The sequence below is a fragment of the Furipterus horrens genome, unplaced genomic scaffold (genome assembly GCF_987537825.1).
Source record: "Furipterus horrens unplaced genomic scaffold, mFurHor1.1.pri manual_scaffold_7, whole genome shotgun sequence".
NCBI classification, from domain to species: Eukaryota; Metazoa; Chordata; class Mammalia; order Chiroptera; family Furipteridae; genus Furipterus; species Furipterus horrens.
In genome coordinates this window covers 141204948-141217316 of record NW_028327177.1, presented here as the reverse complement: position 1 = coordinate 141217316, position 12369 = coordinate 141204948, and the positions used below count along the sequence as shown (strand labels likewise).

The following is a 12369-nucleotide window of genomic DNA, read 5'->3' as shown; positions in this document are numbered from 1 at the left end:
CATGTGGTTAGCGGACCAGGCAGGTGCAACACAGCAGGCCAACACAACTGTCTGCAAGGTACAGGAATCAGAACTGGCCTCTGTGCGCAGACAAGCTACGGGCTTCCAGACAAGTGCAGGTTTAGAGATAAAAAATGAGTCTTCAAACTTCCTTCAAACTCCAACTGGGGCCCATCGGAGAAAACCCTGCTTTGAGGACCCCCCAGACAGCTGCCACGCCATGGCAGGTTTGGCCTTGGGCAGCTGGGCACGGCCCCTCCTCGGAAGACGGCCTCCTCAGAAACAAATGCAGGAAAATGACTCCATTTGGACAATTTTCAAGGGCTTTCAACTCATGGGAATTTGACCCATAAAATGATTATACATACATGTGTATAAAATATATACATACATATGAACCTCAGTTTCATCTGAAAAATAGGAATAAGCCAAAATTCGTAGGTCAGATGAACATACAGAAAGCACCTAAGTAAAAGGCCCGGTGCATCAAGAAGTGCTCCGCAAACGGCAGTTACCATCACCGTCATTAAACCTACACGAAATGAAACCCTTCATCAGGACTGCTAACAACTGAGCCCATGTCCGTAGGGGACACAAAGCAGGGTCCGGCCCGCAGCAGGGGCCCTGTCGCCGTCAGTCAGCAGCAGCGGTGCCGGGACAGGCCAGGGGCTGGCGTCTGTGCCCACGGCGAGAACGGCCGCAGCAGGCGCCACTAAGGGGCAGACACCTTTGGCGCCCAGAGAGGGTTTTCTCCAAAAGGAGCACCACGCTGTCCCACCTGCCGACTGAGAGCCCCTGTCACGTCTACTGTGCTCCAACGTCAGGGCCAAGAAGCCCCCCCGGGTGCAGGGGAAGAGCTCTGGGGGCTTCCTGCCTCGCGGCCCCTCCGGAGAGGCCTTCCCTGTCCGTTTCTCTTCTCACTGGGTCACGGGGGGTGGCCGCCCAGTAATGCCAGGGCAGCTCTACCTCCCCACGCGCTCCCGAGGCCGGACACGGGGGTATGAGCCCTGGGACGAGAGCACCTAGCCGGGGAGCTCAAGCAGGCGCCGAGCAAGGTACCCTGCAGCTCCTCATTTCGGAGCGGTTGTCCCTGGAAGGGACACCGTCACTGCATCCCCCCCACTCCGTCCCACATTACAGAGACTGGCTTGGCTCGCAGGCAAAGGCCCGCGGGGACGGCGTGCAGGGCGGGGAAGCTTCCTGAGTCTGCCCCAGGGCGGGCTCCTGCGAGTGAGACCCTTGGGCTTTCCGGGTGGGGATGGAGTCGGACCTGGGGGTGGGGTGGGGGGGACAGCATGCTGACGGCCATGCGGGGGAGGCGGGGAGGGGGCAGTGGCGGTGAGATGGGGGTGGCGCGGAGGAGCCCCGGGTTAGAACAGGAGACAAGGAAACCTGAGCGTTAGTTACTAACGGTGATCTCCGCCGTGCACTGCGGGCAGCGCTGCCCTCTTACCGCCTCCTGAGCGTGCGGCCTGCTCACGATGGTGAGCAGGGTCTGCAAGAGCACGTCCAGGAGGCTCTCCACCATCATCTCTACCTCCTCCATGACGTCGGCCTCCTGGAGCGAGCACGAGAGAGCACAGTTAGCGCCGGGCCCCCCGCAGGGCGGGCCACCTGGGGACGGACAGGCCCTGGGGACGGGACAGGCCCTCGCGCCGGACTCTCAGCCCGCAGGTGGCGTCAAGGACCCTGGGGCGACGGCTCCGGGAGGCAGTGAGGACCCCCTGCTGCGGACCCGGCGTGGTGGCGGGGGCTCACCCTCACCCCGCACCACCTGACACCCCCGGTTCTGAACCGCAAGCAGGTACGTTCACTTCAGCACACGGGACGGAAGCCAAGGTCCTGAGCTACAGGCCTTCTCTGGTTTCCCTACAAACGGCCGCACGGCACTGCCGGCCGCACTGAGGGGCACCCACGCCGCAGGGTGGGGGGCAGCGCCCTCACCATCGCCAACGCACACAGGCGTCTCCCGGTCTTTCTCAAGGCTGTTTCCTCCTCCGGGTTCTCCTTCCGGGTGGCCTCAATCTTTGCCAGCCCGTCTGCCTGCACCCCACGTCTCGCCCCTCAGCACCCTGCACGTGGTCGCTGGTGCCCCTGAAGGACTCTGGGCTCAGTGCGCCTTCCCGAGTGGCCGCACAGAAACGTGGCGCGCGCCGCCTCGCTGGGGGCTGCTTCCCAGCCACACGTCCGGGCTCCCGTCTTACAGACCTCCCACTTTCCATCGCAAAGCCTGTGGCTTCGTCTTGATCATCTCACAGATGACGGTACTGCTGGCCCAAACGTCCACGTGTCCACCCCCCCGCCAACCCATCACGCACTAAACATTCCTCACGTGCCGGTCACTGTGTGAGGACGTGAGTGCACAGAGGTGAGCAAGGAGGAAGGGGGCGTCTGCTCTCACGGAGCCGCGGTTTCGTTCTTCCCCTGCCCACCCACTCGGCACAGCGGCCACGGCCCCGTCCCATGCGAGGCGTGCGCACAGCTCCTGCGCCCGCAGCCGGGCCGCACCTGCTGACCTGACGGTGCCACCCGGACCTGTGACGCCTCTTCGAGCAGCTGCGAGCAGCTCACTGCCTCCCAGTGTCCAGCCCCAGCCCACCTCCTTCAGGTTTTCATCTCTTCTCACTCCTCCCTCCCCTTTGGTTTACCCTCGGTCTTTCTCGTTTTCTTTTCCGCAACAGGCCTCCCAGCCCCTGGAGCTGCCCTGGGTTACGGGCCGACCTCCTGCGCCTCCCGCTGCCTCTCTGCGGCTGGTGGGGAGGAGAGCCGCTGGGCCTCGCCGGGAGCCCAGAGCACAGAGCGGGGCCACCAGGACCCTCGCGGCAGCTCCGCCCCGCTGCGCCCACCGCCAGACGGTACTTTAGGTCTGGACACCAGTGCGCCCCGCGGGGCCCTGCGTCCTGCTCACACCGAGCGGGCCCTCTCCTTGGGGCCCCTCCCGGTCCACGCGGCTGTCGGACCGTACGCCATCCGCTGGCTCCTGGCCTTCACCTCCAGTGCAGCTGAAATGTTATTCTCCAGAAACCTCGCCCCGACTTAGTAAGATGGTATGATAAAAAAGTCACTCTTCTTATAATTTATTTCTTTATACTTTCCTATGTTTCCCGTTTTTTTCTATAAGAAATGTGCATTTCTTCTATTATCACAAATACGTAAGTGAATATCATTAAAATAAATGATCTCTACCGGGTACATGTCTTCCCCCCCCCACCACCACAGATTTCTTTTTAAAAGAAAATATAAAGAAGAACATAAGCACAAACATCACTAGCTGAAACCGCTCCCCTACAGCACAACTCTGCCGCCCCGTGAGGCTCGGAGCCCCGTGGGCAACACCCCTCCCAGCTCCTGACCTCACCTGGCGCGGCCCAGGGATGCCGCGGGGGGACGGAGCGGCCAGGCGGCTGACACGCTGCCCCTCGGCCTGCCCGCGCCCCTCTCCTCACGCCCACGCACCCTCAGGGCGCTGCCAGGGGCCCCGCCGACGCCTCTGACGGAGACTCAGCAGGGCACAGGACTGGGCTTCCTGGTACAACAGAGAACTACGCTTCTAAGTGCATTTATGACACTCAAACTTTTAAAAATAGCCCGACTGTGCCGTGCTGGGCAGCCTGCTGGGCACACACAGGCCTCCCTTCCCTCGGGCACCTTCCTGGCACTGAGGGCAGCTTCTCTGGCTGAGGCGTGCGCGAGGCGATCTCTGCTGGCCCACCCCTGGCTAAAGCAACACCCGTCTGGGGCAGAGCGGAGGGGGCGGGGTGGGGCGGGGCCGCTACCAGAGAGCTGGTCTTGACGATGGAGAAGATGCTGCCGAGAATCCCCGAGCAGATGAGGAGCTCTTTCTGCTGCCGCAGGTGAAGGTGGATGTGATGCAGAACCACGGGGAGCAGGATGCGGCGGGACTCTGGGGGAGAAAGCGCACAGGTGAGGGAGCCCTGCGGCGCTGGGGCAGAAGCCAAGCGGGAGGCCACCCTTCCCGCTTGCAGAACTAGAAGCCCCACTTCCTGGGCATTACAAGATCCCACAGCATTACCCTTCCACCTCCTTTTTCCTCCTTTCTTGGGTCACGACTTAGTACCTGTGCCATTTTGTGCAGGATGAACGTTAGGACGTGGCCCCCAAACGGACTCTCTCTAAATGACTAGGCTCCAAATTAAAGGCGTAGGTCACCGTGAAAACTCCGTTAAAACGACACACACAGCTCTGTGAGCGGCAGTGACTGAACCTGTGCATGTCACCCGGACTGTAAATGGTCCCTTTGCAAGACCCCCCGACTGGGTGGAGGTCCCCCCGCCCCCCCGGTATTTACTCTGCGGCAGCCATCAGCCTGCCCGTTCCCCCCTCGGGCTCGCTAGACGCATCCACAGCCGCAAGTGGAACAGAGGCAGGGCCTGCGTTGCAAGCCTTTGATAACTGATCAGCAAACCCTTCTTGCCAGTCCTACTTGTCTTTCCTCCTCAAGTCACCCAGACAGCACTGTCATCGGGAGGTGACGATGTAGAGCCCTGCATTCAGGAATGCGACTTTAGGGACTCCCTCTAAGGCCTTAGGCAGGTCACTTCTTCCTGCGGGCTTGGCTTCCCGCATCTGTAGAATGAGGTGCCAATGGCCCCTTCTGCACTTCCTCGAAGGTGTGATGAGAATACACGTGTGAACGTCACATCTGTGGTCCCTGCAGGTGCCACCACACCTGGCCAGCCTGGTTCAGGCCGATTACCAGTAACACAAACAAGCCCTGGTGCCCTGGATTTAGTGTTCATGTTTCACCACAGTGAAGGGCTCCAGATGAAATTTGGAAAGAAAACCTTTGTCGGCCAAAACCAAATGACACGACACACAGACACACAGAGATTCTGAGACCGCCTTGTCAAGTAGGTATTAGAACGTGTTCCGATGAAACGGGCCGACGGCTGTTCCCGCTTTAAGAGCAGATGCCTGGCTGGGAGAGCACTTCGCGATCTCTTCTGCAGACCCACGCACCAGCAAGGCAGGGCCTGTCACCGCCAGCAGCTGCCTGCTCAAGGAGAGACCGAACCCGTGTGCTCCGAGGATGTGCTGGTTAAACGGCGGCCCTGGGACGGCTCTGGGGACAGCCCTCCTGCTTCAGGGCGGAGGCCGCAACGCAGGCGCCCAACGCAAGCCAGGTGGGGACTCACCATCTCAGAATCCGATTACACACTCCCCTGGCCACCTGAAGGCTAAGAACACGTGTTCCACATGATCACGGGAAGCAAGACTATTAGAAATAAAGCACATCAGGGAGAGCAGCCCGCTATCCTTCCCAGACAGTCCAAAAGCAGTGCTTTAAGCGGCGCACAGAGCCTGAGGGTGGCCAGTGGCCTCAGTGGCAGCGTGTCCGAACCCCGGATAAAATCTCCTCTCCAGGCGCCGGTGAAGAGACGGTGTTTGCCATGAACAGCTACTGAGAGAAAAGTGATCTTGGTGGCAGCTTTACCATCAGCAATACCCAACACTCGCAGGTGAGGTTAAAGAGAACATCCCTTTAGTACTGCAAACGTGTGCAGCCCGGACTGCGAAATTATTCGTCGTATACTTCAAAAGTCAAACTTAAAATATTTTACTACCAAAATACGTTTTTTAAGTATATTTTATTGATTATGCTGGTACAGTTGTCCCAATTCTTTTTCCTTTTGCTCCTCTCCACCCAGTGTTCTCCTTCCCTCCAGCAATCCCACCCCCCTTAGTTCATGTCCATGGGTCGTGCATGTAAGTTCTTTGGCTTCACCCTTTCCTATATTATTCTTAACTTCCCCGTCTATTTTGTACCAACCAATTATGCTTCTTAGTCCCTGCACCTTTTCCCCATTAATTCCCCTTCGCCTCCCAGCTGATAACCCTCCAAACAATCCCCATACCTATGATTCTGTTTCTGTTCTGGTTGTTTGCTTAGTTTGTTTTTGTTTTTATTTTTTAGATTGTTTTCATAGTTGTGAGTTTGTTGTCATTTTGATGTTTGTAGTTCTGATCTTTTTCTTAAGTCCCGTTGACATTTCATATAATAAGGGCTTGGTGATGATAAACTCCTTTAGCTTTCCCTTGTCTGGGAAGCACTTCATCTGCCCTTCCACTGCAGATGATAGCTTTGCTGGATAGAGTAATCCTGGTTGTAGGTTACCTTTCATCACATTGAATACTGCTGGCCAGTCCCTTCCTGCCTGCAAAGTGTCCTCTGAGAAATCAGCTGATAATCCTATAGGCACCCTTTGTAGATAACTCTCTGCTTTTCTCTTTCTGCTTTTAAGTTTCTCTCTTAATCTTTAATCTTTGGCATTTTAATTATGATGTCTCTTGGTGTGGTCCTCTTTGGGTCTAGCTTGTTTGGGACTCTCTGTGCTTCCTGGGCCTGTATGTCTGTTTCCTTCATCAAATTAGAGAAGTTTTCTTTCATTATTTTTTCAAGTATGTTTTCAACTTCTTGCTCTTCCTCTTCTCCTTCTGGCACCCCTATGATTCAGACTTTGGCACTTATGGAGACGTCCCAGAGTTGTCTTATTCTTTCCTTGTTTTTTTAAATTCTTGTTTCTTCATTCCATTCTGGTTGACTGTCTATTTCTATCTTATGTTCCAAATCATCAATTTGAACCCCAACTTCCTTCCCTTCACTGTTGGTTCCCGTGGATTTTTCTCCATTTCACTTAGTGTAGCCTTCATTTCTTCCCTTATGTGTTTGCCGTACTCAGTGAGTTCTCTGACCATCCTTACTACCAGTGTTTTGAACTCTGCATCTGATAAGCTGTCTCTCTCCATTTCGTTTAGTTCTTTTCTCTGGGTTTTCTGTTCTTTCAGTTGGGCCGTGCTTCTTTGTCTCCTCAGTCTGGCAGCCTCCCTGTGTGTGTTTCTGTGCATTAGGTAGAGCTGCTCTGACTCCCTGTCTTGGTGCACATATCATGTCGTATGGGTGGAGCCTTAGGTAATCGCCAGGGCGGGGCGACCTGCTTCGCCGCTTTGTGGCTCTATGTGTGGGGGAGGGGCTGGAGAGGGGACAGCGCCACTGCCTGGCTGCTGCAGGCTTGCTCGGCACCCGCCCTTCTCCAGTCACTTCACCCGCTCCCCGTATGGGACTGGCGCCCCTCTAGCTGTTGCCCTGGTGGCGGTTCCCAGAGTGGGTGGGTTTGCGGACATCCTAGGACTGTGTGTGCCCTTTAAATGGACTCTGCTGGGAGACCGGCAGTTTCTTCCGCTGCCCCCATGCCCACTGGTTTTCACAGCCAGAGGCCATGCGGCTTTATTTGCCTGGCCCTGGCACCGTGAGCTGTGCGGTCTGGCCTGGGGCTGGGATCACTCCATCCATCACACATGAATGTGGGACGGCCTGTTCTGCTGGCTGCCGCTGCCACTGCCTTGTCGCCCATTCTGCGTCCTCTCCACCCTGGCTCTGCCCCTCCTACCCATCTGGATGAATACGGTTTCTTTCAATCCTTGGTTGCTGGACTTCCATACAGTTCTATCTTCTGGCAGTTCTGGGTGTTTTTTATTTTTAAGGTAGTTGTGATCCTTCTTATGGTTGTGCAAGGAGGTAAAGCATGTCTACTTATGCCTCCATCTTGGCCGGAAGTCCCAGGATCAGGCTCATCTTGATCTTCCCATTTGGCTATTGAGTACTTGGTACTGCTGCAAGCTGATCATAGTCAATGTGGTTTCAGGTTTGGATCTAGAGGTTCTTTCTGAAAGGCAGCCTGGGCTGCTGATGGTATCTGTTAGGGTGTCCTGACCTGCTTGAGAGTGTGGAGGGCTCCCTGCTTGTCTCTTTGTCTAATGCTCAGGGGCTCCTTCAAAGGGAGGAAAGGGCATCCACCTGACTGGTGAGACGAGGAATCAAGAAAGCACACTGGGTCCTCTGGGCCTCCCTTAGGGTCTCTTTATTTGCTTGACTTACCCTTTCCCCGTGGGCTAGAGCCTTCCCTCCTGCTCCCCTCCTTTCCCTCTGTCCCCTCACCTTGCTGGGGTTGTGGCAGGACCCGCACTTGGCAGCTGGCTATACTTTTGGGCCTGGGCTTGCTCTGCAGGCCATGCCACGTGCGTCTCTAGAAATAAATCGTGAGGCAGTAGGCCTACGTTTTGCCTGCATTTTTGAACATAGTTTACCAAAAACTCTGCATTTTAAGGGCCACTGGCTTCTTGTATGATGGTTGATAAAAATGACCCTTTGACCATCACCTGGCTGGCACCCTGGAAAGGTGAGTCTGACTCTCATCTCAACTCTTACCCGAGAAGGAGAACAGGCGGCTGTCCACCGTCCTGGCGATGGACTGCAGCTTCACCACGTCCATCGACTGCCCGATGTGCACAGTGCTGGGCATGCTCCCCAGGGTCCCTCTCACGAACTCGGCCACCTCCTGCACGGTGAACATCTGCAGCAGCTCGTCGAAGATGGTGGGGAAGGAATTCAGGAGCGCGGCCTGCAGAAGCGAGCGGGGCCGGGGTGAGCGTGCGGGTGCGTGCGTGTCCACCCTGCAGGCTCTGCCAACGACCCGAGGTGGGGAGAGGCGGGGAAGGCCCTGCGGGGGGCCCTGCTGGGAGCGGGCCCCCCTCCCTGGCCTTTCACTCCGCCCACCCCTGCGGCATCCTTGGGACACGGAGCTGGGAGAACCAACACGGAAATCAAAACAAGACCGACTGGGACCCAGACCACGTGACGCCTTCACAACTTGCCAAGGCGTTTGCTGGCAAGAGGAATAGAAAGTGAAATCAGCTCAACATAGCTTAATATCCACAGCTGTTCACGCTTAGAGAGTGGAGTTAACTTTTCTACTCCTATCTCTGTGATCAAGCTCTTGGCCTTTCCATTTTGGCCCCACACTCAAGCCGGGAGCCTCTTAGAGAGAGAACGGCAGTCCGGGCCGAGCACCTCCAAGCAGTGCTAACTGCAGCTGCTCAGAGCCCTGCAGCCAGCGACCCAGCTGAGCGCGGGGCCGTTTTCCCGGGACGGGGACACCTGAAACCATGAAATCTGAAGACGTTCTTTCCTTCATATGTGATGTCTGGGGGCGCAAGTGTAAACCCCAAGGACGGAGACCGTGTGGATTTAGTCAGGCATGACGTCTTGGGGACTTCTGAAATGATGGCACTGAGCTCAGTGACCTAGATGGCCCAGGGAGCGTGCGTGCTCGGACACCTCTCTTCCAGGACCTCAGCTCTAGCAGACTCAGGAGGGGCCTCTTGAGGACAATCCAGTAATAATTCCAGTGCCTTCGGGAGGCAGAGCAGTAGAGGAGAAAGAGAATGAGTCTGGCAATTAGGGAGACATGAGTTCAAATCCCAGCTTTACCATTTATCTGCCCCAGAACCTTGGGTGAGTTACTGCCTAATCCTCAGTCTTCTCATCTATAAAATGGGGTGACGCTGTTACCATACTTATCCCCAGACACTGGCATAAGAAAAAAGCTAGGTGCATAAAGTCTGTTTCCAGTAAAGCGACTGGCACACAGTAGGCCTTCCATAAACGCTGGCTCTCATTCGTGACTGGCACACAGTAGGCCTTCCATAAACGCTGGCTCTCATTCGTGATTGGCACACAGTAGGCCTTCCATAAACACGGGCTCCCATTCTCTCGTCCGCATGGAGGCAGCATGAGGGATGCTTGTGCCACTTTTCTGTCCTCTTACATGATGAACCCAAGGTGCACAGAGGGAGACGGGGAGTCACCCCGAGGCAAGGGGGCGAGCGGACACCCGTCCTGAGTGGCGAGCACGGGGGGAGGCTGTTTCCCTTGAGCAGGCGTTTACGCCCCGGGAAGCAGGCCTGCCACCCCGCGGTCTACGCTCAGGCCAGGCCCCCGCACACACCTCACGTGAATTCCGCCGGCAGACCTGGAACTCCCCGAGATAACAAGGGAGGGATTCTGCAGCGACTGGAACCGGCACAGAAGCACACCCTCATGAGCAGTTAGACACGAAGGACAAAGGGGGAAGAGCAGGCCCTTCATAACCAACAGCAAACAGCAGCTGAGGGGCTCTCTTAAATAATGAAATTTCCCACACTGACGCACCCGGACAGACACTGGGCTGGGATCAGACATAAAGTCTGTCTGAAGAATGCACTCGGGGGGACCCCTGAGACTCATGAAACGTGAGCCTGGCACCAAAGCAGCGGGGCCGACCCGGACTCGGGCCTGAGCTGAGCCCCTTTCTCCTGACACGGCAGGGATGTACCACTGAACAGGGGCGCTGCCGAGTGCCCGGGGTCACACCTGCCGCTCTGCCAACTACCTCGGCATTGGCTGCCTCTGTCCGCAGGCTGAGCGGAGGGGCCCGGGCCCTTGTCAGCAGGAACATGCAGGCTGGGCGGGGGGAGCTGTTTAAGGTACTTAGTGGGGAGACCACGGAAGGAGACTTTCTTATAGAGGAACCTGGGGGCCTTGAGGGATTCCCACTTTTTATAGAGTCTAGCTCCCAACTGCTCGCCTGTCCTCTGGGCCAAGGGGCCTAAAGGCAGTTGGCACCGAGGGGCAACATAGAGACGTGGTAAAAAACTCTTCTCGTCTTAAATGGGACATTTACACACACTTTTGTACTCGTGGCAGGCCTGGAAGCGACGGAATGAGTGGGCGTGAGAAAGGCGGCTGGGCCTTAGCTGACAGGTTTTGATGTAATAATTGGCTTCAAAAACTTTAAGAAGTGATGTTCATTAGAAACAGTTCTGACATTTGTAAGAGAAAGTAACCCCCTGGTGACCGGGTAGGGGACAGTATCCCTGATCCTTTCCAGGGTACGGCTGCATGAAAAATGTAACAGACTAGCTGTCCAGATTTTTTTGATATAGGAAAGAAGATTTCCTTCCCACACTGATATTTCTAATAGAATCTGATTATCCTAATTTTTGGCGAAAGTTTTCTTGTTATTTCTGCTAGTTTTCAACCTATGTAATTCTCAACTGCTGGAATGGCCAAGTACTAATCTGAAGTGTTTTTAATTAATACAGTGACTAGGAGATTAAATTCCCTATACACTGTGAATAAGATGTTCATAAGCAACTGAAGTATGATAGCAAAGTAAACTTTGTCTAGAGGGGGCCCTGGGAACGAAGCTGTGCTTCTCCCCCACAAAGCCAGCGGGCTGTCTTACATTCAGCAGCTGGGCGTCGCTGGTTTGGACATGAAGGCCGCTTCTCGTTCTGTCAGGTATTTCCTCGTAAACCGCCCCGTGCCCAGCACACACGAGCCTGGGCTCCTGTGACTCTGGGAGCAGGAGGACAGAGAGGCCGCCCACTAAGACAGACAAGAAGCCAGCAGCAAGGCTTCCCTGCAGCCCACAGACCTGAGTGAAGAGGAGCGTCTCCGAGTTTCTGCTGTCCAGGCTGAGGACAAACCGGATGGAGTGGAAAAGCTCTTGGATGCTGGACCGGAACTGCTCCTCTTCCATCCCACACGTGGCGCGGGAATACAGGATCCGCGACTGCACGATGAACTTGAAAAGGTACTCCAAGGCCTGGAGGCGCGGGAGCGGAAGGAAGGGAACGGTGTGAGAAGATGGGCAAGACCTAACGCGGCAGGAAACGAAGGGCGAAGTCGCAGCGAAGGCTACACTCCTATCAGGTGGCGGGGAATTCCAACTGTGGCGACAAGTCCTTTATTTACGTATTTAACTTTTCCTAAAATACAAATGAGCCCTGAGCAGCAGCTGCCATCGTCCTGAGAGAAGACAAATACCTTCACAGCTGTGTTTCGAGACCCTGGAACTGAGGAATCACAGGCTGTGAGGGAAACAGAACAGCGGAATCCAAGACATACGGTATCCAAAGAAAATGCCGTCTCTCGGCAGTAAGGTGGGTGCTGTCCTCCTGGAACACCCCGAGGAACGCCACCCTCACGCCTGCCAAGGCACCCTGACAGGCCGTTCACAGGGGGACAAGGAGAACACCCTTGTTATCAGCCTCTTCAGCGGCAGGATTTCCTTGGGAAGGTCCTGACTCAGAGCAGGCACGGAGGAGGTGAAATAAGAAGGGCAGGGGTAGGGAGCCAGAGCCCCAAAGAAGGGGGGTTTCCTGGTCCTCACCACGTGGCGACAGGGGGAGAGGTGCCTGGCCGGAGGCACGTGAGTCCTGCGAGGAGGGAGGCCGACAGGATCGGGCGGAGACTTACGAGTTGGTCCAGAGGACCGGAAACTGAACCCTGCTGAAGAGGGGGAAGTGGCCTGATAAGGACCGCGGCCCTGGATGCGTGAGGATCCGGTGCCGTTCAACGGGCCTGACGCGCTAAGAACAGGTCTGCAGCCCCTAGCAGAGCGCCCCTCTGAACGCAGCCCCCCCAAACCTCATTCTTCCATCCACGGCCCGCCTCACCCCCCCCCCCCCGGCCTGGCCAGAGCCCCGGGAAGTGGCCTCAGCCCCTCCTTCCCGTCACCTCCCACA

General features: G+C 56.2%; 1 protein-coding gene across 1 annotated transcript in view; it reads right to left on the bottom strand.

The window, feature by feature from the left end:
* The window catches only part of DOCK3 (dedicator of cytokinesis 3), a 218468-nt gene that overhangs the window by 45890 nt on the left and 160209 nt on the right, over positions 1–12369 (bottom strand). Inside the window, exons 23-26 of the mRNA XM_090284832.1 lie at positions 11277–11447; positions 8228–8420; positions 3777–3904; positions 1412–1558 (exon numbers count right to left, since the gene is read on the bottom strand). Of these exons, the coding sequence (XP_090140958.1) occupies positions 1412–1558; positions 3777–3904; positions 8228–8420; positions 11277–11447 (639 nt within the window). The remainder of the gene's footprint in view (positions 1–1411; positions 1559–3776; positions 3905–8227; positions 8421–11276; positions 11448–12369) is intronic.